The sequence below is a fragment of the Python bivittatus genome, unplaced genomic scaffold (assembly GCF_059951505.1).
Source record: "Python bivittatus isolate LINGU-HERP-01145 unplaced genomic scaffold, Pbiv_v1 ctg000020_np1212, whole genome shotgun sequence".
NCBI lineage: Eukaryota > Metazoa > Chordata > Lepidosauria > Squamata > Pythonidae > Python > Python bivittatus.
This window is the reverse complement of record NW_028277030.1, coordinates 75,375,390-75,402,993: the sequence shown is the minus strand read 5'-3', so window position 1 is coordinate 75,402,993 and position 27,604 is coordinate 75,375,390. Positions and strand designations below refer to the sequence as shown.

At 39.3% G+C, this 27,604-nt stretch overlaps 1 protein-coding gene across 2 annotated transcripts in view; it reads right to left on the bottom strand.

The window, feature by feature from the left end:
• GRM1 (glutamate metabotropic receptor 1) overlaps nucleotides 1-27,604 on the bottom strand; it is a 186,244-nt gene that overhangs the window by 124,161 nt on the left and 34,479 nt on the right. For both annotated transcript variants that reach the window (XM_088151013.1, XM_088151017.1), the window contains exon 2: nucleotides 9,626-9,875. In XM_088151013.1, the coding sequence (XP_088007139.1) occupies nucleotides 9,626-9,875 (250 nt within the window). The remainder of the gene's footprint in view (nucleotides 1-9,625; nucleotides 9,876-27,604) is intronic.

The following is a 27,604-nucleotide window of genomic DNA, read 5'->3' as shown; positions in this document are numbered from 1 at the left end:
TGGTTCAACCATGGATTAGATTTTCTCAGGAGATGGTAGACCCTCTTTCATTGGAGGTGTTAAAACAGAGACTGAATGGCCACTTGTCAGAGATGCTACAGTAGTAGATTCCTGCACTGGGCAGGAGGTTGGGCTATATTTATATTTATTTCCATTCTGTTTTTATGATTCTGAAGCTCTATGAATACAGAAAAAAGATAACATTCTCTCCCCCCTGCAGAACCACCACAATGGGGAAGCCCTGGCACTGACTGGAAACTAAAAGTTGTAAGTATCACCCAACCAGTAAGAAACGCTATTGGACTATGCAATTACCAGCTTAAATTCGTCTCCCTTTTTCCTGGTTGCACTCATTGCAATGCTGGGTATAAGGGAAAAGCTCAGCTACCAAACTGAAATAAAGAAACCACATAGTATTATCCACACAAATGCCCCATAGGTTTGACTCAATAATTTGCTTTCCAGGCCACAAACAAATGCACACATTGGAGGCAGAGGAAGGAAGGAAGGAAGGAAGGAAGGAAGGAAGGAAGGAAGGAAGGAAGGAAGGAAGGAAGGAAGGAAGGAAGGAAGGAAGGAAGGAAGGAGCCTCAAAGTAACCATGCTGGGTCTTTGAGAAGAGTTGCTATCTCAGCAGTTGGTTTCAGAGTGATGCTTTGCAATGTGCCCTTCCAAAGGCTTCCCATCGGGGAGGGGGAGGGGGAGAGGGAGAGGGAGGGGGGGGGAAGAGAGAGAGAGAGAGAGAGAGAGAGAGAGAGACCTTGCTGCCATTTCTGGCTGAGAGGCAAAAAATCCATTCCTAGGCAAAGACAACCTGCATCCCATTATAATGTAATGTTTCCTGTATTGCTACCAATCTTATATATGTAGCACTTCTGAATTAAAAATTCAGGAGCTGCACTCTGATCACTGTTGTCATGAATGATAAACATTTCAGTGAAGTCAAGTCGATCCCCATCCCCCACCAACGATGCGTCTCCTTAAGCCCCTGTACAACTGCATTTTGTTGCCCAAGGAGCTGAAATAAATACGTCTGAATGTACCTCTGCTCTAGCAAAAGCTTGAATGGTCTCTTTGCTTTCATCACGAAAATACAGGCCACTGACCACAGTTCTAAAAAACACTGCTGTCTACTTTGGACAGCTACATCAAAGTTATATGCATAACCATGGACACCTTTATATTAATCGCTTTATGAAGTTATAGCAAATCTGGGGATCTTTCTCTGTTGAATTTTAAGTGCTATCCAGGAGGTCTGCTTCACACCACTGTTAGACTGGGTTGCCCTTTCTATGCCAATGGCCCCTTGTCTCTTCTATTAACTCTATAGATAAACCTGTAATGGTCAAAAAGCTCATCTCTAAAGCCATTCTGCCATGATTTCTTCCTGCTCTGGAGCCAGGAGGAAATCATGTTAGCATAAATAGTGCTGCCCCAATAGCATCCCTGTTAAATGCATCTGGGACAGGACAGGCTGTTCATATGCCTTTGCATGGCACTGAAGGGCAACGATTGGCAGTTTTTCTTGGCTGAAATTTGAATGTCACAAACCACAAAAAAAGCCACCACCAATTGATCTCCTGAACATCTATGAGAGGTGCACATATCCACATCATTTTTCCAAAATAACCATTGACTTGTCAACTAGATGACTTCTATGTGGCAGCAAAGAGTTTAGAGTTGTTCTCTCTCTCTTGGCTGCCATTGTTAGCCCTTCTAAGTAGGCCTGGTCAATAAACAAGGATTTCATGAATGCTACTTTACTGTTGTAGGGTACAATAACAGAATCTTGAAAGTCTGCCAGAGTATCCCTCTGTGCCCTCTTATATTAAACAGAATCAAGGCAGGGTTATTTTGAGTTTCTTTCTTATGTTGCCTCCTTTCCCAGGACCAAGATGTTGTTTACTTTCTCTTAAAAAGTTATTGCATTCCTTCATCAAGGTTGTCAGCCATTTAGTAGTCATCGAAATTTGTGCAACCAATATGCAGACCCTAGATCTGTATTGTTGAAGAGCTGGAGTTTGTGAAATCCTTATACCAATTGTGTCCCATCGCAGCATTAATTGTCAGGCTTACCACATAGACCAGACAGGAAACATGACCAGATAAGCTAATTCTACTTTATTGTAAAGTAGAATTATTGTACATTAATAGAATCTTGCAAGTCTGAAAGTACAATTCTCCCACTGCCTTTACAGCCCAAGAAACTAGGGAGGGTCCCTTCTGAGCCTCTTGCCCCACCCACTACCCAAGTGTGGGCTATACCGTGTCTTATCTCACCATCCCCTGGGAAGCATCTCTTCACCCTGTCTCCCAAGGTCTTTCCCACATACCATTACGTTAGTATAACTCTGACCAACCAAAAGGTTAGGGAAGGGGAAAAAATATGGCTATATGTTGAAGAAGTATTTGTACCAGGTTGTATTCTACAATGGAGTAAACTTGTTAAAAGAACATTGGGTGAAGAGAGGAATTGAAGACCCAGGGCTTCCCTCAGAAGAGGGGCCACTGGGAAGGGAATCCTCCATGATACAGGCTAGAGAAGCACAGGAACTGAATCCTTTCAGTTACATTTCAGCTACTGCCGTGAGGTGCCCAGAGTTGCTTAGATGAGATGGGGGGGTCATAAAAATATCATCATCGTCATCATCATCATCATCTGCAAGAAATACCATTTGTCTGCAAGGAAGAACTGCTGGGACCACAAAACAGACAAAGAAATAGAAAATGAAGAAGCTAAAGTGCTCTGGGACTTTAGAATTCAAGCAAACAAGCACCTGCCACACAACACCCCAGACTTAACAATTGTTTATAAGAAAGACAAAAAATCTGGGTAGGAGACATTGCAATACCTGGAGACAGCAGAATAGAAGAGCAAGAACTGGAGAAAATCACAAGATACAAATACCTGCAAATAGAAATAGGACGACTGTGGCAAAAGAAAGCAAAGATAGTACCAACAGTTGTAGGCACCTTGGGTGCAATCTCAAAACATCTGGAGCACCACCTGAACACCATTGGCATTGACGAAAACACCATCAAGTCAATTGCAAAAGGCAGCTTTACCTGGAACAGCTTATATCCTGTGACGATACCTTTAACACCATTAAACAACATCTGCCTATCCCAAGTCCTTGGGAAGGACTCGATAGGAGGATGAAAATGCCTTATCCAGTCTAAACATCTGGCTGACTCTGTGACCAACAACAACAACAACAACAACAACAATAATAATACATGTATTAAGTCAGGGAGAGACTAGTCAATTTCAGGAAATTGCACACTCTAGGTCCACTGAAAAATCAACCCACTTAAAAAAGAAAATAAAGGACCTGGCTATAGAAACTGGGGTTCTGCTCTTCCCTGCAGCCAAAACAGCACTGCAGAACAGGCACTAAGTCCAAAGGCCAGACTGAAAGGGTAACAGATATGCCAAACTAATTTTAGTTGAACAAATCACCACTTCAGACTGTATCAACTCCTGCCTCTCCTCCATGTGCCGTCAATTGCCTAGATAGGTCTTTTTCTGTCTTCCTATGGGAAAACACAGCGTTCATGCTGGAACATTTATGTCAGCTCTAGCAGGAATAGCTGTCTAGAAGATGGAACCTCTGTTCTAAGGACATGTCTTCAGTATACAATGTGTGAGGTATACTCAAGCTGTGGAAAACAGGCTCAGGCATTAGGAGAATCCCAAGGTTTCTGAAAATCCATTGTTTTATTATTATTTTTAATTGGTTTAGGGCCTGCTATTTGATTTTAAGTGCTTAGGCCATCAACTTGTATTTTCACTTCACTGCTCTTTGTTCCAGCTGTATATTTTTGTTGTTGTTGTTGTTGTCCTATTTCATACATGCTTCAGTCAATCAATCAGTTAATTAATTAATATTAATTACTGGATCTGTATCCTGCCTTTCTCTCTTTGCCTAGAGCAGCTGCATTATACAGCAACATCAATACAATTAAAATGCAAATTAACAGTCAAACATTAAAATAAAATAAATTAAAATGAGATAGAAGAAGAGTTCAAATCTTGGTAGAAGAAATGTGCTTTTGCCAACTTCCTAAATACTGAGAGAGTGGAGACATGGGGAAGGAGGAAATGCAGAGCAAAAGGAAAACATCTGTGTCTCCTCCTTCCTGTTTAAAGCCAACCCTAACTCTAACTCTTTATATAAGGGGTAGCCACATGTAAAGTGTGAAGTGTACTGCTGAGGGCAAAGCAGCAGTGTGAAGAGCACTGTGACATGGGCATGAGGGTGAAGGAGATGAGGCATATGAAGGACAGGAGGTGGTTGGAGACCTTTGCTAATTGCTGGGAGAAGCCTGGAGACTGCCAACAGCCACTGAATCTCAGTGGCGGTGGCTGGATGAGAATGCCTTTGGCTGGAGAGTCACTGGAGGAGGAGGTCTGGTGGGACAGCTCCTCTGTGGAAGAAGGGCAGAGCCATTGAAGACCTCAGAAGCTGCCACAGCAACATCTAGAAAAGTGAAGTCCAGAGATCTGGTAAGACATAGTCCAGAGTGCTGGCAAGACTTTGATAAGCCAGAAGAAGAGGCAAAACGGAATGCAGGGACAGGGAGCTGACAGAGACTACCGAGAAGACTAAAGATCCAACACGAGGCCTGAAGAAGCGTCAGCATAGCAGCAGACCAGAAATTGAGGCTGCTCAACCACCCTCTCCACCCGGCAACAGAAAGCCAGAGAAAAGCACAGCACCTGCAAGCAATTAACAAGGGCCTTTGTGAGGCTGGCGGAGGGTGGAGAGGACGGGAATTCAAAGCACCAGCAGAAGAATACAGAAAAACAAGAATATAGCATAAGTTAAGTCAAGCTAGAGCAGTAAGTAGAAATGTAAGTTAAGAATTAGTAATAGATATAGAACTAAGAAGATAGACAAATAAGACATGAATTTACATAGGGAAGACAGAAAACCAATATAGGAACAACAGGGAAAAATAAGAATACAAACTATAGTCAACTGAATGAAAGTAAAGATAAGCAATCTATTATGCTACAAGGAACCTACTGAAGAAGCACAAGCTTACGGTGGTTCAGTTTCCCAGGAAAAATGTTGAAGGAGTTTAAAGATCAATACGTGCACTCTGTACTGTACCCAAAAAGCAACTGGTAGCCAAGGGAGGACTTTCATAATAGGAATCATATGATCCCTGTACCTGGCACCAATTGGCAATTTCTGGACACTTTTCAAGGATAACAGTGCAGTGCAGGAGTCAAGATGGGTTGCCACCAAGCTATGGATGATTGTTGCTATGTCCAGTCAGCTCAGAAAGAGAGGTCGTTGGCACACTACTGTAATTATACAGACAGACTTTCTGGCACAGCCACCATTTCCAAATCAAGTGACATCTGGAATCAAGCAGTCCCACATCTGTTTGCATCCAATTTTATTTCTCCTTTTTTCAACTTACTGGTAAATCATTCCAACTGACAGAACTCTGAAATATGTTGAGGGTTGTTATTTTCTTTTATAACTTTTTCTGCTATCCATGCACAATCTGACATCTTAAAAGTTTCAGGGATGAGGTTATGATATTATTAAGAAGGTATAAAACATAGGTTTACATTTTGGGTGGAGTTTTGTCTCCTTTGGTCTACAGATTGTGGCTGGAAGTGTCAGACCAGTATGTCATATTTATGCATCTTCAGTCTTTGACTATCTGAAAGGAATGAAAGTATTATCCTGCACTGAGCATAAAACCATAACCTAATCCTTTTTGGTAATCAGTATAACCCTAATAAAACTGACTGGTGTTGGGCTGAACTAGATCTACTGATAGCCAACAAAGCTTAAGCTTAAGCACTCACACCTAAATACTGAAGTGGGAAGTCTGCCTGAATATTTTGGCTGGTGGGTGATTAGTAGAAGAAAACCTGCTTAAATTAATTTCCTATAGCAGTACAAATATTTCTTCGCAGCTCTTAGTATGGTTAGGCTGAACTTTTGAAGAGTTGTTTTTATATATACTTGTTGAAAGTTTCCCTTCTTCATGAGGTTCATAGGTGGTAAACTAGAGTCAACATATTTTCAGGTCTCAGCTGATTTGGGGCTTCTGTAGTTATTATGGTTCTTTTTATTGTCATTGCATTCACACATAATGCTATGTTGGCCTTGTTGTTCTCCAAGAGTCTGTCAGGATTGGGGCAGGCAATTAATATTGTCAAATAAATAAATATGAGAGAGAGAAGCTGTCACTAAATATTTAACTGGTTCTTTTATGAAGGACCTCCGTGTACCCCTGCCGTTCAAGGACATCAGAAATGTCATTATTATCTGTCTTCATATCAATTCAGTTTCTTTTTTAGAAAAATAAGAAAGGGGTTTTATTAAGATCAGCCAATATGATCTCTTTTTCAGTTATTTAAAAAACAGATTTTGCCAGTGTGAAAAATGACATAATTTGTCTTGTTAATATGTTTATTTCTCAGATTTTGTGACTTCTTTCTGTTTGTCAAACAGGGAAGCAGTTTAAGCTTTACATGACAGCTCCTGCCTGAGCTGCAGCATTGCAGTAACACTAAGAAACTTGTAAAATTTTCAGAAGGGTATTGGGTGGGTGGGTGAGAGAAATTTGCTTTCCCTTCTTTCAAGCTGTATATGCTTTTGTTTTTGTTTTTGTTTTAATCGTCTTACTATAGTTGTGAAAATGACTTTGTTACAGATATATCTGTAGGCATGAATGTGTAAACTTCAAAAGGATAGATGGAGATTTATGTGGAATTAAAAACAGATGAAGCCTCCTTTTTTAATGCTCTCCTCTGTTGACACCTATGTCACATAAAGTGACATGAGGTGGCATAGGACAAGGGTAGATGAAAGATATGGGGAAAAATAGAGGGAGAAACTGAAATTTATATAGGTAGTTTTTTTTAATTGAACAATCATACACTTTCCCTGGTCCCATAATATCCAGCAGCATGTTTTGAATGTACAAGGGAGAGAAAGGCTGTAAAATCACTGAACTAGCACTGAAGATGTTACCTAGCTGGTAACAAAGCGTTTGCAAGAAAACAGCCAAATTCAAAGAACCCCAAGAACTCCAGAATCACTGAACTGTAGAAGAATTCTTCAGCAATTCTTTAACTTCCCTCCCCTAAAGCAGTCATTGGAGAGCCACAACAGTCACAACGCTACACACTACCTTTCTGTCCATAGTTCCCAATCTTGGAACTTTCCAAAGGTGGACTGTTTGGATGGGGGAGGGGAAGGATAATTTTTTGAAGGCACCCTGGGTGTCCATACAGATGTCTGAACCATTCATAGATTGGAAGGAAAGAAGGAAAGAGGGATAGACAAATAGGTTTATATAATTCAGCAGTTTTTGCATTTGTTTAGGGAAGGGGGAGAATTATTTTCATGGCATTTGCCACTGGGTTTATGAATTAAATGTCCTGGAAGAAGAAAGTATTTACTCAAAATGTCTTCCCCTTATTTTGACAGGCTTCATGGTACTTGTACCTGCTGAAACAGAAATCCTCTAAGCTTCCCCTCACTATCAGTCTCTTTTGATGGCTCAGTCTACAACTCCTGAGTACAGGGTTTCCTCATCTGGGTCCATAAGAAATGGTAAATTGAAACAGTGACAAGTTGAATCCCTCAGGCAGCCAGAGAAGAAGGAACAGGTATCTGTTGATGATGTTTAAAAGACATAAGTTTAACAAGTTCTACCACTGGGACAGATTGCCAGATCCATGACATTTTGGATCACTAGCAATATGATTGTCTCACCTGTACCTATCACCTGTGGGATCACCTAAAACAACTACTGATAATATTTGCTTTTGCCTGAAAACAGGAACCTTCCATGTACTTGGCTGAAAGCCTTTCTCAACTCTAACTTAGCCAAAAACGAGAAATACAGAAACGGAACTTTCCTTGTGCTAAAAGATATGATTTTTCTCATACGTATTTGGAGTTTTCCCGCATAAATATTATTCAAAGCTTTTTCAAGTTGCCAGTTTGATTCAAATAAAATTACTCACAATTTTCAAGATTAACTGCGTGCTGGAAATATTATCAGAATGTTTTCATTTTGTATGTACATAATTTTCCATTCTCTGGGAAACTTTTTTGTTCCCGTGATATTTTCAATACTTAAAAATATAGATGATCTCTAATTATGACATGCTTTTTCAGTGTTACTGGATGAAGTAATGAAAGTGCTGCATTTTCAGCTGAAAATATTATCTTTTTTTTAAATTTGAAGGGAACAGAGAAATGTAATCCAATGGGGTTATCAAGCCCCACACAGCTGGCAAGTTCAATGAAGCAAGAACTGCACAGATTTCAGTAAGGCATCTGTAATGCTAGCCTGGGGTGGATACTGAATTTTGGACACTGCGAAAGTAATTCCCCAGCCTCGTGTATAGAGGGTTTAATTAAGGGGGTATCATTGCCTAATTTTACACCTGGGCTAAGTTGCCATTTATGAGATAAGGTATCAACTGACTTGGCCCTCTCTCTTGATTGTTTATGTCTGCTCTCTCTCCCATTCTTTTCCTAGCCTCATCACTGTCTCTTACAAGGTCAACCTTCTTTTTCCTCCCCAGCAAGGTCCTTGGGAATTATTTTATATCAAGCATGACTAACCTTTTGATAGTCAGCTATCACAAATCCCTTCCTTCCTTCCTTCCTTCCTTCCTTCCTTCCTTCCTTCCTTCCTTCCTTCCTTCCTTCCTTCCTTCCTTCCTTCCTTCCTTCCTTCCTTCCTTCCTTCCTTCCACAATGATGCAAAGTGGATAGGATAACATCAAGGGTGAAGAGCTGGAAATTTCTGGCTGGGGGGAGAGATCTTTGATTATTGTGCTTTTGTGTTTCCCACAAAAGGGCTCTGAGTCTCCATAAAAGTGAGAAATTAAGCACAATAAGGAAATTGAAACATTTAGACACCTTTGTGGCAGGGAGACATGTAAAGCAGGAAGAAATGGTATTCAAAATCTGTCAGCCCTTCAAGCTAGATCAGGTCAGGAAGCAAACACCACAAGAAATACTAGAATTCTACTTTATTAATATAGGGTAAAATATCAGATTATTGAAAACCTGAAAGTGTTTTGCCTTCCCTCTCTCTTATACCAAAGAGAATCAAAGTGGGGCAACCTTGAGTTTCTTTCTCCCGCTTTCTTGTTTTCCCAGACTAAGCTCATGTTGTATTAATGGTTGCCACATATTCTCTCCAAGGTCAACTCTGTACTCCTCTATGTCATAGACTAATTAAAAAAAAGTTCCTAAATAAAGTAAGATCATATTTATTAGCTCATGATGCTTCCTTTTACCAGGAGGCATTTATATAATCCATCTTTAATACTCAGCTTAGCACATTTAGTTCATTTATACAACTTGTCCAGAGAACATTTATTGGCTTTAAAATTTGCTCTGCTATTTTAGGGGGAAAGTGAAATGGAAATTGTCTTTAAAAAATAATGTGGGTATTTGTGATATGAAAAATGGAAAATATGCCTAGCTGTGATTTTTGTTTTCCAGCAGAGTTCTCAGTTATGAGCCCTATAGTTACAGCAGCAACAAGCACAGTGGTTTGACCCAAGGCACACATTTCCTCCTCCTCCTCCTCCTGATATGACAGCAGGCAAAGGAACATGACTTACCTCCCAATCAGTAAAAGCTCTCTAAGTACTCCCAAGCGTCTCATAGCCATGAGGATTCCCCTGACAGTCATCCCTTCGCAGAAACAAACCACAACTCTGGCCTTTGGTAACCTGTCCCGGAGCTTCTGTAACAGCTTCTCAAAGCTTTTTTCTCCTGCGTTGCTGTAGATCTTGTCTGAATGAGCAATACAAAGGCCCTCCTGTGCAGCCAGTTCCTTGAAAGCTTCCATGCCACTCTCTCCATAGTTTCCTAAATAAAAGGGAAATGGGTTGTCACTATTATTTCCAATGCAGTGGAAGCACCTGAGAGGCTTCAAAATGATTAAGGATGTGTCAGTTCCACCCATTGCATAAATCTTAGCTGATTAAAACAATTAAGTCCCCCAAATAATTCACTCCTCTGTATTGGTTATTTGTGACCTGGGGGAGTGCCACTTTCTACTCTAAATCTTCTTGGCCAGACACTATCGGTTTCCATCTGATATGGATCACAGAGGCTGTATTGCTCTAATTATTTCACTATCACCATAAGGGCAATGATTGGAAAGCAAGGGAGGCAAACATGAGGAAGAGGCCCTTTTTTCCCCCAGTTAGCACTGCAGTTACTTTGTTTTTAATTTAGTTGGAGACTCTGAAATTTCCACAATACTTGACAGGAGAGGCTAGCTTTCCATTTTTAGCAGAGGTCCCTGAAAACAAGCATTTGAGAGAAGAGCAACACAAAGGTTAACCAAAAGCAAGGTTTTCACTTACTCTGGAGTCTTGTTAATTCTGTGGAGACAGAAATCAATGGGGCTGCCAGCTATTAGGGCACTAGGAATACACAGTGAAGTGTGAATAAAGAGTGCCAGTATTCCAAGAGGCACCATTTGTCTCTTTCTTCGTAATTGCTGTTGCAACAGAGCATTATTCAAGGTATCGTTCCACCTGGTTTGAAACTTGCAAGTTGCTCAGCTGTGCTTTTCAGCTTTGTTTGGCAATTCTTCAAGCACCTTCAGAAGTCTTTGTTTTGGGAAATTGCCTCTCCTTGGTTTCCTTTGGTATGAAATTAATCAGAGCAAAAGCAATTCTTATGCTTTCTGTAGGGCTTTATAGAATGGGTAATGTCGTTTTGGCTTTGAGTTATAAATAAAATGCAAAAGCAACAATATAGTTAATGTGATTTTCTTCCTCTTTTTTCCCCCAAGCATGGGCTCACTGTACACTTGTAGGGCACCTAAGAGTTCAGAGGGGAAGAAAGGGATACCACTTGGAAAGTATCCCCCCCCCCCAAAATACACAGAAACTTTGTAATTTTGTCAGAAGAGTTTTTGCATTCCTAGCTGTAGTAACATGATTCCTCATGTTTCAATACATGCACACGGGTTAGGGGAAGTGCCTGTTTCCCTTCTCCCCACCACTTACCTATCAATATTCATCCAAGCACTGTGCCTGCAGCTAATGGCTAGACTGAGGCAAAGCAACTAGCCCCAATTTTCACCAGTGCAAAATTCATAACAGGATCTGAACCTGGGTCTTCCAGTATAAAGCTGACCCGGTGACCCAGCCTGCCCAACCCAAGTCCTCTGTGAGATAGGTACCCCAAAATTCATGTTTAAGGCCCTCACTATTTCCAGAAATCATTCCACTGAATTCTGAGGTAGACTGAGGAAGAAAGATGGTTTGCTTCCCAAATGATTTTAGAATAATCAGAACAATACAGAATAGTGCATCACCCTTATCACAACTTAATAGCAATAACTTTTAAAAAACCTTCAACTCCTCACACACATATCTAGTAATCCCAGCCCTACTCTCCCACAGACTCCCACAAGGAGGGTATACTTCAGTTTCCTTCTTTTAAATCAGGGGAATTTGGGAGTTGAAGTCCACACATCTTCAAGTTGCCAAGGTTGATTTAAATTTAAATGAGGACTACCTGTATCTTCACCCTGGGCTGAACTAGAGATACCGTAGAAACCTTGACCCAATACCTTCAGGCTAAAAAGATGATGTAATGGGTTGTGAGAATAACTTTGAGGAACAGGAGGAAGAGCTGCAGCTGATTTAAATTTTATCATCTTATGGGAGCTAAGGTTGAGAAACGCTGGTCTAGGAGAACCCCAAGTCGCAGACCTGCTCCTTCAGAAGAAGGGTTTCTTCATCCAAGGACATCCCTGGTACAGAAAACCAGATTATTTCTGGACGAACTACAACTCCATCTCACTAGGGGCTTCACCTTGTTTCTCCCCATTGAAATCTGTTAGCCCTTCAAGGTAGACCAGATTTGAACACCATAGTCATGAATACTAAAACTACTTTGATTAGAGAGTTACAATAACAGAATCTTGCAATCTGAATGTGCTTCCCTCCTCCCTGCCTTTATCCTAAGGAGAACTAGGGAGGGTCAAATTTGAGACTTTTCTCAAATTGCATTCCTGCTTTGGACCCATATTTCTCTTATATGACGGTTGCCTTGGCTGCAGCTCTTCCTCCTGTTCCTCAAAGTTATTCTCACAACCCATTACATCATCCTTTTAGCCTCAAGGCATTGGGTAAAGATTTCTACGGTATCTCCAGTTCAGCCCAGGGTGAAGATACAAGTAGTCCTCATTTAGCGACCACAATTGGGACCAGCATCTCAGTCATTAAGCAAAGCAGTCATTAAGTGAAACTGCAATTGTGCTTATGATCTTACTTCAGCTTTCCTTTGCTTTACAGACCTGTGAAGGTTGTAAATACGAGGATTGGTCACAAAGTTACTTTTTTATCACTGTCTTAACTGAGAATGGCCACTACATGAGGCAGTCGCTGACTTCTGAGGAAGAAATGGTGAACTGAAAATAGAGCTGCTAAAAGTGGAGCCAATGACTAAGGCAGAATGAAGAGCTGGTGAGTAGACTAGCTCTTCATAATTCCTCTCTGGACAAGGAACCCACAAATGCTCCAGACAATTGCTTCTCATGAGGAGACCATAAGACAGTGGTCTCTGGCAGGTGTAGAGCTCTGGGAGACAAGAGAATAGCCAGCTTGCTCAAATTGCAGTTGGCACCTTTAAAAGGACATTAGGTTCACATACTTCCTTTTCTGATCACTTTTGGAAATTGCTTGTTAACTGCTTTTCAGCTATTAGGAACCTTTTGATCAACAAGTCTGAAAACACTGGGTGAGTTTCCTTCAATCCTTAGTGAAAGAAGTTTTAAATACAAGTTTAAGGACTTAAAAAAAATTTTTTTTGACTAAACAGCAAAAGGATAATTAGAACTTTGATTTTGGAAAGTTACAAATGGACTAAGTGTCCAGATGGATTTGAAATAAGATTTTGGAGTTAATTATAAGAATCCTTCCCATGGGAAAATGCTTTTGTTTTGAATTCTTTTTTTTTTTTTAAACGTGATAGGATAGGATGAAGGTTGAACACTAGAGGGAACTAGAAGGAACTACAGATTACAATTGAAGGAGAAGAACACTTAAATTTGACTAATACAGAATGGAGCAAAATATTCTAAAATTGGATATACTGAAAGATATTTTTGAACAACGGACCCAGAAGTTAATTTTAAGAATGTCTGCCTCTATAGATAGACTGTGTTTAAAAGATGTTATGGAAGAGGAACAAGTTTTACTAGAAAAGACTGAGACTGATCTGAAGTGGATTTAAAAATGACAGGCTACAAGAATGATATGGAAAAAGATGCTACACTAGATATACAAAAGAAATTGGCTGATGTCTTAATAACTAAAAGGGATATACAAATAACAAACCAAGAGAGTCATCTGGATAATTTTCCTATATTGGGTTTACAAAAGAGTCTTGTTAAAGCTTTGAAGAATTTTGTGAGAAAGGACAAAGAAAAAATGAAAAGAAATCAAGTTCTAGGACATTATTTGAAGGGACTAAAGTTCAAGATTGTTAAAAGGAAAAAGAAGGAATATAAAATTGGCTGTATTTGTTCAAGGTTAAAATAGACATGTTGTTATCTCTGATAACCCTTAATGGACTTTTGCTCATCAGGACTGAAATGACAAGATTTTAAGGATTTGTTTATATATAAGAGATGGAATATAGGAAGAAGAGATTGTTTGTTGTATTTTAAGAGAAGGTGATAAGTTACTAAAATTGTTTATACTTGTTATGATGAAGGGAGAAGTCGTTTCTTTATATATTCCTTTTCTTTTTCTTTACTATATTCTTATTTTTTCTTTCTTTTCTCTTTCTTTTCTATTTTCTTTTTCTTTTCTGCACCATGTTTTTTCTTTTTATTCTTTTATTTTTTTAGTTTGTGTTAGTTTATCATTGTAACTGTAATTTTTAATAAAATTACTATAAAAAAAACTAAATGAGGCAGTCACTAAACAAGGACTACCTGTATATATATCTAAATATCCTTAGCAATACTGGTAATACCTCATCCCAAACCAGCTGTTGACCTTTCCCAACAGCTTCATGGAGATTTTTAAAAAGTGGGTTGTGGAGTGGGGGGAGAAGAACCCAGCAGCATCCCAGAAGGGAATAACTGATGGGTTAATCTCTCCTCTCCAACTCTCATTGATTGGAACCTCCCACTCACAAAGAAGCCAAACCATTTAAACAATGTCCTGACTCCCAACCTTCACAAGCACTCCAGAACCTGTCCCAGACACAGGGTGAAACCTGACTAAAAAGGATCTAGATAATCTGTTTCCTCTTGTGTGCTCTGCAGTTGCAGCCCCAGTACTCTCCCAACAACCTTCCCCCAAAGTTATGTAGCATAGCTAGATCCAGGGAGAGCCTCTTCAAAGGGGGTGCTCCCCCACTTCTTTCAAAGTGACTGACACCTCCTCCCCCACAAGGCATTGATAATCTTCATGCTCCAGCTATGAGCATATGCCTGTACCAGTTTCCTAAAGGAGTTAGGTGGGGCTGGAATTCAAAATACATGGGGCAAAGAATGGTCATAACAACAGAATAAAGAAGCACAGATAAATATATGTGGTCTATGTTTCTTGACTGATCATATGGTCTAGTGGTGTGGGATCTAACATGATCTAAGCACCAACATGGCAGTGAGACTCAGGGAACCTATGCCTCCAGCTTTTTGGCTTTTGCACCTACAGTGACCTGCTGAGAGTAACAGCACCATGCAATGATGCTGTTGAACAAATGTAGATTTCCAGGGCTGACATATCTTTGGTGGTTTGCTAGGAAAAAAAGCATTTAGGAACCATCTTGTTTTTGCCCAGCCACTAAGGCAGAGACTGGATTGGCTCGCACAAATTAATTTTGTCTCTTTGAATGTTATTCATACAAATCCATATGAGCACCATCTAGTGGGCAAAATATAACCATTAGGCAGAGTTTATTAATGCTACTAGAGAAATACTTATAAGGCGAAAGATTTATATGACCTGAAGAGAAACCAGAGTGTAGATGATGATGATGATGATGATGATGATGATGATGATGATTGGTTGTGTAGTCAGCCAGATGTTTAGACTGGATTTGGCATTTTTATCTACCTACCGAGTCCTTCCCAAAGACCTGGGATAGGCAGATGTTGTTGTTTGATGGTGTTCAAAGAAGATATCGTTGCAGGATGTCAGCTGTTCCAAGTAAAGCTGCCTTTTGCAATTGACTGATGGTGTTTTTGTCAACGCCAATGGTGTTCAAGTGGTGCTCCAGATGTTTTGGGATTGCACCCAAGGCGCCTATTACTATTGGTACTATCTTTGCTTTCTTTTGCCACAGTCGTTCTACTTCTATTTGCAGGTCTTTATATTTTGTGATTTTCTCCAGTTCTTTCTCTTCTATTCGGCTGTCTCCAGGCATTGCGGTGTCCGCTATCCAGACTTTTTTGTCTTTCTTATCAACAATTGTTAAGTCAGGGGTGTTGTGTGGCAGGTGCTTGTTTGCTTGAATTCTAAAGTCCCAGAGCACTTTAGCGTCTTCATTTTCTATTTCTTTGTCTGTTTTGTGGTCCCAGCAGTTCTTCCTTGCAGGCAAATGGTATTTCCTGCAGATATTTCAATGCACCATCGTTGCTACTTTGTCATGCCATTGCTTGTAGTCAGTCTGTGAGATCTTCTTGCAGCAGCTGACTAGGTGGTCCACTGTTTCTTTGGCTTCTTTGCAGAGGTGGCATTTGCTGTCTGTTGCTGTCTTCTCAATTCTGGCTTTGTATGCATTTGTTCTCAAGGCTTGGCCTTGTGCAGCTCCAATTAGCCGCTCTGTTTCTTTCTTCAACTTCCCTGCTCTTAAACATTGCCAGGTCTTGTTGTTATCTGCTTTGCCTGGTAGTTTTTTTGAGTACTTTGCCTTGCCATGTCTTTTTCTATTCTTCATTTGGTCTTTCTTATAGGCCAGTTTGGTTTCTTTGGTATTCAGTAAGCCTTCATGGTGTACTAGCTTCAGTGCATCTTCTTCACTGTCCTTCAGATATTCTTCCAGTACCATTTTTTCTTCTTCGACTGTCTGGTGTATTTGTAACATTCCACACCCATCTATTATTATTATTACTATAGTTGGTCGTGTAGTCAGCCAGATGTTTAGACTGGATTTGGTATTTTATCCACCTATCAAGTCGTTCCTAAGGACCTGGGATAGGCAGATGTTGTTGTTTGATGGTGTTAAAGGTATTGTTGCAGGATATAAGTTGTTCCAGGTAAAGTTGCCTTTTGCAATTGACTGATAGTGATATCATCATCATCATCATCATCATCATCATCATCATCATCATCATCATCATTTTATCTGCCTTTTTTATTTATATTTGGTCACCTCAAGGTGGCGAATGTACCTAATACTCCTGCCTCCTATTTTCCCTGCAACAACAACCCTGACAGGTGGGTTGGTCTCAGAGAGAGTGATTGGCCCAAAGTCACCCAACCGGCTTTCATGCCTAAGGGAGGCCTGGAACACACAGTCTCCTGGTTTCTAGGCCAGCATCTTAATATCCCATCAAAACTAGTTGTCTGGTGGCATTAACATTTTCAGCTTGTCAGTTGCACAAGGGACAGTATAGTATGGGCCATCAGGATTGCTTTAAATGTTAATTTCACTGCATCCTGATCTGCAGCATGGGGCACTTTCCTTTTATGGTTGATTGTTCTGAGGTAGGATTTTGGGCTCTTGGCTTTAATTACTCTTGTCTTTAGGATTTCAAGCTCCTTTAACCAGTGTTGTTCTATTTTCTTTAATTCCTTAGGTACAAATTTAAAAGCTTCCCTGCCTTATATGGTGTTTGTAAAGATATTTTCATGAATGTATTTGGTAAAGTGAGATGACAGAGGACCATGCTGAACATCATATTAAGACAGCAGCTTATAAGTAATAATTGAAGATATTTGGCACTTGATGTTTGGCGGGCAGTATTCCTCCAATTTCTTTATGTTTCAACAATGGAACTTCCTGCTGAAAACCTTTGGGACTGTAGTTAGAGAGTGAAGCTACAAGTCCAGCAAAGATGCTAATGTGTAACAAGCAACTAATAAAGGAACTCCTGGATAGTTCTCTAATTTTGGCTCCAAAAAATGATTTGACCTGGCTAGTGTCCTTTAATAGCTACCATGTTGCTGTTTTATTGGTGATGCGGTCTATTAATCATTTGGATTTTTGAAACCCAGATCTGGTAGCCATATTCAAAGGATTAGATACAGCTGTAGACCTACCCAGTCTGGAAAGGTTAAACTAATTTTGCCAATCAGTCTTATCATGGGAACTGCTGACCATGAAGTTAACTTATCCTGAGATTAAAACCAGGTCCAAGAAAAGCCTTGTGAAACGGACCTTTCTAGATACTCTGTGACAATCTTACTTCCCTGTCCATTACTATTTGGGGGAGTGAAATAGAAGCAGAAATGGATGGTAGATAAGTAATATACTTTTTCTCCCCAATTCGGGAGGGAAAAAAAGAGAACAAAAACAGGGTAGGAAATGATAGCTTCCCAGCCTTCTCAAAGGAGACTAGGAGCATTATAAAAAGTGTGGCAACACAGGGACAATCATCCCCAATCATGTGCAAGTGTATAGGCTTCTGTTAAAAGCCTCAATGGCATCACCTGTTATTATTTGTAGACAGATGCCACAAAGGTTGTAATTTGCATCAGTCACATCATAACATGATACAAATGACATAAAGTTAACCACTCAGAATCTTACCCCACAGTGAGATGGGCGGTGACAAATTTGAAATATAAATAAATAAAATATAAATAAAAGTGTATCTTCTACATCATTTGCACAGTAAGGTCAGGAAGCGCGATTTCACTTGGCCCCTTTTATTCCCCCCTCCCTTGGATTCACATGTACAGGTAGCACAGATAGTGAGCTTATGGACTGGAATAAAGGGTGACTGGTAGGGCTGTGCCTTGGATTGTATGAAGAAATGAACATAGCCCTGCAGCTTCTCTTTTTTCAGATCACCACCTGAGCCTATAAAAAGATACGGCTGTTTTAAGGAATCAATCATTAAAGTCAAACTGATTCTTAAAACAGCTGTACCTTCTTTCCAGGTTGCATGAAAGCCTGAAAAGGGGGGCTGCTTCAATAAAGAATAGAGAGATATTTGCCCAAAGTCAAAATAACGTGTTCCAAATAATATGCACTTGGCCTCCAGATCTGGGCTGCAAACATCCAGATGGCTGATAAATTACCTAGTTCTTTGCTGGAGTTTTTCTGCCCTGATCTGGTAGCCCTATCTAATCCCCACTTTACAAAATCAGGATGAATTAAAATACTAAAATACCTGATGCATCAAATAGATTGTATTACTTCAATATGCAGGTAAGTGAAACTACAGAAAGTGCATCAGATCAAAACTTACCAAGTTTGGGATGAGTAGCAGTGAGTGAGACTTGGAATCTCTGCCTGACGTTCCACCCAAATTCAGGCAGACAGACAAACAGACCACCATACCACTCCTTTTTGGTCTAAGAAATATACTACTCCCATCAGGAAAGACCTTGAGTGGCTTGCATACCCCCTCCATGGTAAGAAAATTAAAATTAAAAACAGTAATTCATAGGAATCCAAATTACAAAACAGAAAAATATAATAAACAATTACAATAAACTTTTACTCCAGAGGACTTGACCAAACTCAAAACACATTCTCAAACCAAGGAGGATACTTGTCCAGAGTAAAGCCTCTCCCCAAACTCCCTGGAATAGCCAAGTTTTAATGGCTTTCTGAGATCCAGTCTAATCTTGGGCGGAATACTGTTCCAATAAAGGGCACCACAGCTGGGTTTTCTGCAATCCCTGAAGATGACATTCTCTAAGAGGAGGGACCCAGAGACAGTTTACTGTCCCAGATCTTATTGGATCGGCAGAATCCATGGTTCTTAGGCCATGTACGTTATAAGCTAAGAAAACATTAAGGAAAGGCTATACTGACTCTACTCAGTAGTCACTGTTATCATTCATTCTTGAGCTTGTGAATGGCCCAATTTCTGTACTCGCTCATGTCATTCATACTCAACTACTGTATTCATATGGTCTAACAGAATAGTTCCTGCCCATTTCTGGTTTGCATTTATTTAGAATGTTACACAGTATTCCTCCAGATATAATCATGATTCTTCTATTATCACCATTTACTGGAATGTATCATGCAACTATTGCTGGATGACAAACTCAGAACAAACTTTCTGATATACATTTAGCCTTTTCATTCAGAATTCAACCTATACTCGCCCACTTCCCCATAGATTCCACTCCAAAAGATTAGATCACCTTCATTCAGATTCCTTCTTTCTCTTAGTTTCACAGGCACACAACATTTCATTTCATTATTTCATTTCATTTCATTTCATTTCATTTACCTCTCTTACATTCCAGGTCACCATATTCCATATGAGATGGTCATCCCCCAGATAGACCCATAGTTTATTGACCTCTACCATCCATCACACTGTTGATTCATTGAGGTTTTCACACAATGCTCTTTTACAATGTAGAGAAGAAGTGAACTAGTCATGTCTGTACCACATGCAGCCTCCCATTCTAATGGTAATGACAATAACTTGTCGTTACTGAGAGAGGATCTAAAGAATGGCCTTCGCCTTATAAGCAAGTTAACTGCATAGCCATGAGGTCTCTCTTTTAGAAAAGGCCATACATTCTCTGTTCATAATATTGGTTATTTTGTCCTATCCTTGCTTCTGATTGGCTTTAGAAAATATCACAAAATCCAGAAAAAAAGTTGGATAGGAATAAGGATATTGGTTCCATAAATCAAACAATACAGCCTCAGAATGATTTAAGATAAGAAAATCAGAAGGGATTGTGAGGAGCTCCAAAAGAGTTTCTCCAAATTGGGTAGACATATTGCTTTCAAACCTTCCCATTACACTTGCAGTTCAATTTAAACTTCAAAATGATGCAAATTGAAACAAACAATTCAAATTATCTCTACCAATAGGTTGTGAAAAAGCAGTGGCTGACCAGCAAAGGGATTCTGGACTTGTGGTGGACTGCTTAATAAAAATGTCAACTCAGTGTGTGTCTGCTGTAAAACAAGCCAGTTCCGTGCTGTACATAATTAGGGAAGGAGACTGAAAATAAAACTGCCAGGAATGCTCTTGTATAAATCTGTGATGTAGTTGTGTACAGCTCTCACCACTGCATCTATGAAAGTATATTATAGAGCTGGAAAAAGGACAAAGGAAAACAACATCGCTTGGAACTTTTTAGCTAATAAACAAAACAGAGAAAATGAGAAAGCTACTGGGAGACTTTGGGCCACTCACCCTTTCCCAGCCCAGCTCAATGTGTAGGGCTGTTGTTCTGGGGGTAAAATGGGTGGAAAGAGCACTGTGTACACTATGCATTGAGCTCCTATATGAAAAAGCAGGAAACACATCTACAATAAATAAATAATAACATTAGATATAGTGTGGAAAATGTGGATAGAAAGGCATATCTCATTACATTAGAACATGGGCTGATCTATTGAAAATAGAATGCAGAGACATTCAGGACTGATTAAAAAAAGTATTTAATCCACAGTTAAATTTATTGCCATCTGATGTGGTGAGAGCTACCTATATAGATGGGTTTGAAAGGGAACCGAACACATTCATGGAGGAGTTAGTGGCTGCTAGTGACACCGTGCCTTCAGTGGCAATTTGCCAGGAATTCAGATGCAATCACCATCATGCCCTGATTTGAAGGCATTCACACATGCGTATGCGCACACACACACACACCCCGCTTGTGAGCTTTTCTGGCATGTTTAGTTGGCCATAGCATGCTGCACCAGAAAACATATTTTGCCTGGTCCACCAAGCCTCTTCATGGTAACAGGATGTGTAGTCTTCCTAATCTGATGACTTGAGATATCTGCTCCTCTCGTCCCCAAACAACAAACAACTGGAAGGCGCCAGTTTGGGAAAATCTGGATGTACATCTGTTTCTGTGAAATGGCATTTCACATTTGCATTAATTGCATTAAGAATTTGTGGCAAAAGCTAAAAGCATCTCCTAGCCATTGTGAGGAATCAAAAGCCTCACAGTCAAAATTACAATAAATTATAATAAAATGGCTTAATCCATTCAAAACATGCATTCATACAGTCTTTAGAGTACATTTACATTTCTCCAGCACAGCAGAATTTGAGCAACTCAACAAAATAGATTATAGCAAAAACCCTCCTGTGGATAAAATTTCTTAAAAAAAAAAAATCCAGTCATTTACAGTACTTTGCCCAAAGATCATGATCAGCACTGCTGCATTAGAAATTAAAGGATTTGACATTTCTGTGATCTAAGCACTTGCAAATAAGTTATTAAACTTCACCACAGGTACTTTTGCTGCCATGATTCATCAAAGTGGGCATATTATTTTTCTCCCACAAAGTGATTTCAGTCAAAAAAATATGAACAGGGAGGGGGATGGTGTATGCATAAAATAAAAACAGGCTTTTTTTGATGAACTTTTAATTCAAACTATTAATTTAATCTAAATAAAATTAAATTTTATTTTTTAAACAATAAAATATTACGCATATTTTTGATTCTTAAATAACTGATCAGAAATGGAAAAATCTATAATGTTCTATTTTAAAATAGTAAAATCTCTATTCATCTTATTAGAGACAGAATATCATTATAAGGATGGCCCTTATAAACAAACAAATAACCTCTTTTGTGGGGATCAATCATTCTTTTAGTTAGCCAATCAATCATGGTATTAATCATTAAAATCTTATCCCGTCTTTATTTCTCCTTTAGTACATTTGAAAACCTTATTACATAAGATGGAGAAAAAACTTGGAACACAAAGAAGAGCTATTGAAAATGCTACTGCTGAACCAGTCTAGAGTTCCTTTCCAAATGCAACTCCTTGAATTCTCAAATCTGGCAACATCACTTGCTAAATATGTACATTAATTTGGGCATCATGGAAAGCAGTCTGTCAAGGGCAAACCTTAATTAATTTGGAAACCAGGCTTTTTTAACTAAAAGGATTATAGGAAGCTGTCAAGGGAAACCTGGATATTTCCCCCTCATTTTAGTAAAATTAATGCTCTGTCTTCTCTTTGGAAGCTCGGAGAAGATGGAGAAGTAAAAAATAGTGGCCTTTTTGAAAACACATTCTGAAGTGCAGTACTATCCAAAATAGCAATAATAAAATGTCAGTTAACTTCAATCTGTTACTTCCTCACTCAGAATATTTTTTCAAAGTATTCAGAGTATTAATCTGAGGGCACGAATATTTCCTGGCTATGACTGTATAGGTAGCTATGTTTGGAACTGGATCTTCTATTGCTAAAGTCATTTTGATCCCAATTATCTCATACTAATCTTTTAGTAAATCTAATCAAATAGTAATTACATTGTTGTTGTTGTTATTTCATATATTGCCATTTGTGTGAATAGTTTCTGATGCTAGCCTTAAAAATGGTGAGGTCCTTGCTTTTAAATTAGATTAGAAAAATAAATCGAGAAGCAGTTTGACCATAACTTTACACAGAGAGAACAGGTAAAATGCCACAACTTCTATATATATCTTCAGCATCAACTTTATGTTACATTGGTATTTGTTCAGTTTTTTAAAATGGATTAGCAAAATAAATTTTGATTTTTAAAAATTAGATATTTTAATTAAGTTTTATATCTTCATGTGCAACTTGATCACTAAACTACATTCTATGGAAAAAATACTTTTAATGTTGAAACACATTAGAAATTAGTAATTTAGATATTCCTGAAAATTTCTTTCAAATAATTATTTAACCAAGATTGGTTGACTGACAGTTGTTTCTACAAATGGGAAAATGTTGATTTAGGAGCAGCAAGCTCTGAAACTGACAGATTAGATGGGACCAAAGGTTTGCCTGCTTTATCCATTCAGGCCTTCCCCAACCTGATGCCATCCAGTTGTGTTGTACTACTATTCTCATTGTCCATACACATTGGATAAGACATTGAGGAAGACTGGAATTTTAGCCCAAATCATATGTAAGTGCTGAGCTGGGAAGGCCACCCTTCATCGAGGAAGCTAGATCATAGGACCTGCAGAGCAAGCAACCTAAACAAATGAACTAATTGAGATTAATTTCAGTCTTTCCCAACAAAACAAATTGGGATGAGACATTTACAACATCTGACAAAGATACAAGAAATGAACAAGGCAACGAAAGAGCATTCCAACAAATCCTTGAACAAATTAAAGTCAATGGGCTGTCAGTAGGGCTGCCCTCCAGATTGTTTATGAGGTTAGTGTCCAAATCTCTTATCATATTATTGGCAGCAAAAGCCAATGCTCATGTTCTAGTTTAACAAAAAGCAAAAACAAAACAAAACAAAAAAACCCCCTGCAGATCTCTAATCCAATCTATACTCTCACCTTGTCATTCAAAAACTGATGGCAGGTTGCCCAGGTGGAGCCAGTTAATTTCATAAAGTTTGCTCATCAAAGTTCCAACAAATCAGATTCTAAACTCTAAAACAGCTTGACCCAAAAGAGATTTCCAGCACATCCCAGCCCTCAACAGAATAAGCTAAATTAACATCAGCCTGCAAGCCCATGAGATTCCTTCCAATTCAGATCTAGGTCACAATGAGATTCCGGGGGGGAAAAAAATCCTTATGAGTATATATGTACACCATGCAAATCGGGTGAAGAAAGGCAATGCAACAAAGAATATGGAGTGGGGAGGGAAATGATTTAGGCATAAGCACAACAAGCTGTAGGTTAGGGATTCACAATCCACAGGGCTCACAACAGTTCAGAATATCAGAATTTCTGATTTTGCAAGCAAGTTCATTATTACTTATGTTAATAAAAGTGATCCTGATTACTTATTTTGTATATATATTAGTGTATCTTAACATTATTTTGAAAATTACATTTAAGTATTGTTTCCAGGTTATACTATATTATAATCTAGGAGAGAGATCAAGCCAGCCAAATGATAAATATGTAATCAGTAAATGCATTCATTTGAAAATAATTTGTATGTTTCACTTTAAACACCTTGCTATTAAACAGTTAAAAGGCATATATATGTTTAAATTTTTTTTGTGGTGACCCAAGGTCCTCTTTTGATATGCACCTTAGTGAGACCTTCTGGTATAACTTTTTAACAAGGAGCTTCCAAGCTTTACATAGCTGAGGGCCTCACCAAGTCTAAATGTGGCATTGGGGAAGGGGGACAAAATTATAAGGGAGGAAGGAGTACAAGATCATTTAGAAGCTAGTTAGAACATCTTCATAATAATCAATGCTGGTATCTTTTTGTTAGTAGTTCTAATAAATAATTAAGCCCAGGTCCAGTTCTGAAACATACCACCCCAAAGGCAAATATATCTATTTAAAAATAAGAAAGGGTTTTTAAAGAATTATAGACAAGTCAACCTGATTATTTTACCTTAAAGATAGTAGACCAAATAATAAAACAGCTACTTTGCTAGCATGTAGACAAAAAGTACTTGATTATTAGCAATCAACATATCTTTATTGAGGATAGGCTCTTTTCTCCTTCTGATAAAGTAAATTATTTTATAGACAAAGGGAATGCGGTTAATGTCTCTCAATTTCTGCAGAACTTGTCACAAAATCATATGGCTTCTCCTCAGCCAGCCTCCTCCAACCTGATATTCTCCAGATTAATTTAGACCAGAACCCCCAGAATTCCATTTGAAGTTATACAAATGACTAAAAATGAAACACGCTAGTCTTACTCTATCCATATAATTAGGAAATAAATAAGCTCTAGCATTTGGCTGACCTTGATTAATCTCAAGAAACATCAGGGTTGGATCTGGGTAGTACTTAGATGGAAGACCACCAGAAAAAACAGAACTAGAAGTTAACCTGGAAAGTTGAAAAGACATCCTGGAAGAAGACAATGGCAAACCACTATGTACAGTTGGCAAGAAAATGGCATGGGAATAGGCATGGAGTCACCAGGAATCAAAAGGCATTGGCCTTACTTTTATCAAATCTATTCCAAATAAATGTACTCATTATAGTCAGTACAGCTTGGAAGGAGCTCTCAGACAGTAGTCTATAGGAATGAGTATATGATTAGTTAATGATCTGAGAGCTGAATGAAGACAAAAGGCCATATTCACCTAATGTGTATCTTTCTGCTTAATGAACTATTATTGCAATCAACCAATTTTCTGAACTAGTGAACCTAATGAGTTGGGTTCCCATACAATGCTAAGGTAAAATATGGTTGGCTGATTTGTGGTTCAGTGCCTGGCGTATTCATTGACCCAGAATGTTGACATATAAGAAAGAAATAACATTAAGCAAAAAGAGTTTTCTTCTGAAGGAGAAAGGAAAGATAGAAACCTCCTCACCCTCCCCATTGCACTTATAAAGCCTGGCTAGGTTGGCACCCAGCTCCCAGCTCCTAGGCTTTGGTCTCCTAATAGGTCATTCACAGCAGAAGGTAGCTTTATGGCTTTGCGGCTCAGCAGGTCAAACTGTTTTTCATGTAAGCACACAAAAGAACATAACAAAATGACATAGAAGGGTACAGGGCAGGCTAATACCAAGTGGTTTTATTCCTCTTTTGTGAAGTAGGATCAGGACTTTTTTTAATCCTGCAAATTAAGCTGGGGATGCAGTTGTGATTGTTTAACATTCTTCGCTTCATGTTCCCAGAAAGGCAGTGAGGAAGGTAACCATAGTTTGGCTTCAAAGTATTTTTGAGAATTTGGAGTACAAAAAGGGTGAAAGTGTGGAAAGGACCAAACTGTTTTCTAAGAAAGGCCCTTCAATCTGTAGCTGGTAGAGTTGGCTCAGTGACCCCTTTCAAATTCTGGTTAGGAAATTTTCGATAAACACACAGCCACAAAATGAGAAGAAGGTTTTTTGGCTAGCCATACTAAAGAGATCCATGGGGCATAGACAGAGGCGTGGGGGGGCGGGGGGAGGCACTAAGGGGATCAAATGAGAAAATGTTTGTTGGGATGCCCTGATGCAAACTCTGTCTTACGAACTTACAGCAGATGTCATGATGCCCATCAGTGTATACAGGACCGAAGCCAAAATGTTCCCTTGGTTGCTTGGGGAATTGTAATTTTGTTAAACATGAATACATAGTGTTTGTGTTTTGTTTTAAATTAATTGGTTAATTATGTAAGCAATGAGAGAAATAGCCTGTGCAAATATCAGTTTCGGTTCAGGGAGGCTATTAGGATCAACGAATACTCCTGTTATTCTCTAAAGAGAAATACTGCAACTTAAAGAGAGTTCACTTTAAAGACAACTGGCAAATCTGTTTAGCAAAGTATTGCCTTTCCTTGCTTTTTCTTTTCTTATTTTATCCCTGTACTGACGTGTGGACTTATTACCCCTATACTGATTACCCCTATACTGATTACTTACCCCCTATACTGATTACCCCTATACTGATATGTGGACTTCAACTCCCAAAATTCCCCAGCCAGCCATGCTGGCTGGGGAATTCTGGGAGTTGAAGTCCACACTTCTTAAAGTTCCCAAGGTTGAGAAACACTGTTCTAGCTAAACCCGGTCTGGAATATTACCCACCCACTGTTGCTGAAGCTTCAAGAACTCATTGGGCCTGCACGTGAAACTAGGGAGAATCTCCTGTAGAACAGCTTAACAATCCAAAGACTTCCTGGTTTTCATCTAAGTCATGAAAGCAAAATTGTTCTCAGCTCAGACTGAACAATACCAACCCCTCTCCCCCCGCCAAGAGCAGATTTAGAGCAATCCCAGAGTGGACCTGATTATCTGTTATACTGAAACTGTTCTCTTCTCATGTGATCCTGAAAATGGAGTGGGGAGGAAAGGCTAAAGCTTCTTTGAGGGCCAGACCTATTATTTGGGCCAAGTGAAGCAGCAGACTAAGACAAAGGCAGCCGAGAAATAGCAGGAAAGGCAGGGGGGTCCTCAAGATGGTGCCTGCGATGGTGTGATCAAAACCTCACCTGGTTTTTATGCACATCACATGTGCACATAAAAAAGAGTCAGAGCTTTAATACTAGAGTTGTGGTTGCCATCTGGATATTTTTGACTATACTCTGTGGACGTCTCTGACTAAAGCATTGAAGGAAAGAGTGGTCTGCCTACCCCATATTCCATATATGGTGATGACCTGGCTGGCATCTCACTGCCAATGCTAGAAGAAAGACTTAGTTACCATGCTGCATAGTTTCGATGCAGGTAAAGATTTTTTTTTTTCAAACTATTAAAGCAGTGTTGTCCAAACTTGGCCACTTTAAGATGAGTGGACTTCAACTCCCAGAATTCCCCAGCCAGCCACTGTATTAAAGCAACTGCATCTTTTTCTAGGCTGATGTGGCTACTTTGGAAGTGACTCCAGACTGTTTTCTGCCAATGCACTGCACAGTCACTTTGGTTCTCTAGGAGAAGTGTCTGGAAAAAGTCACAGCTGCATTAACAGTTGGAAAAGAGGGGCTTGGTACGTATGCTCGCATGCTCCAAAGAACCTCTTCTGAAGAATTTGCACAGCCCTTATGAGGTTGCTCCATGAAATGGGTGTTACCAGGCCGTGGAAATGCATTTAGTTCAGA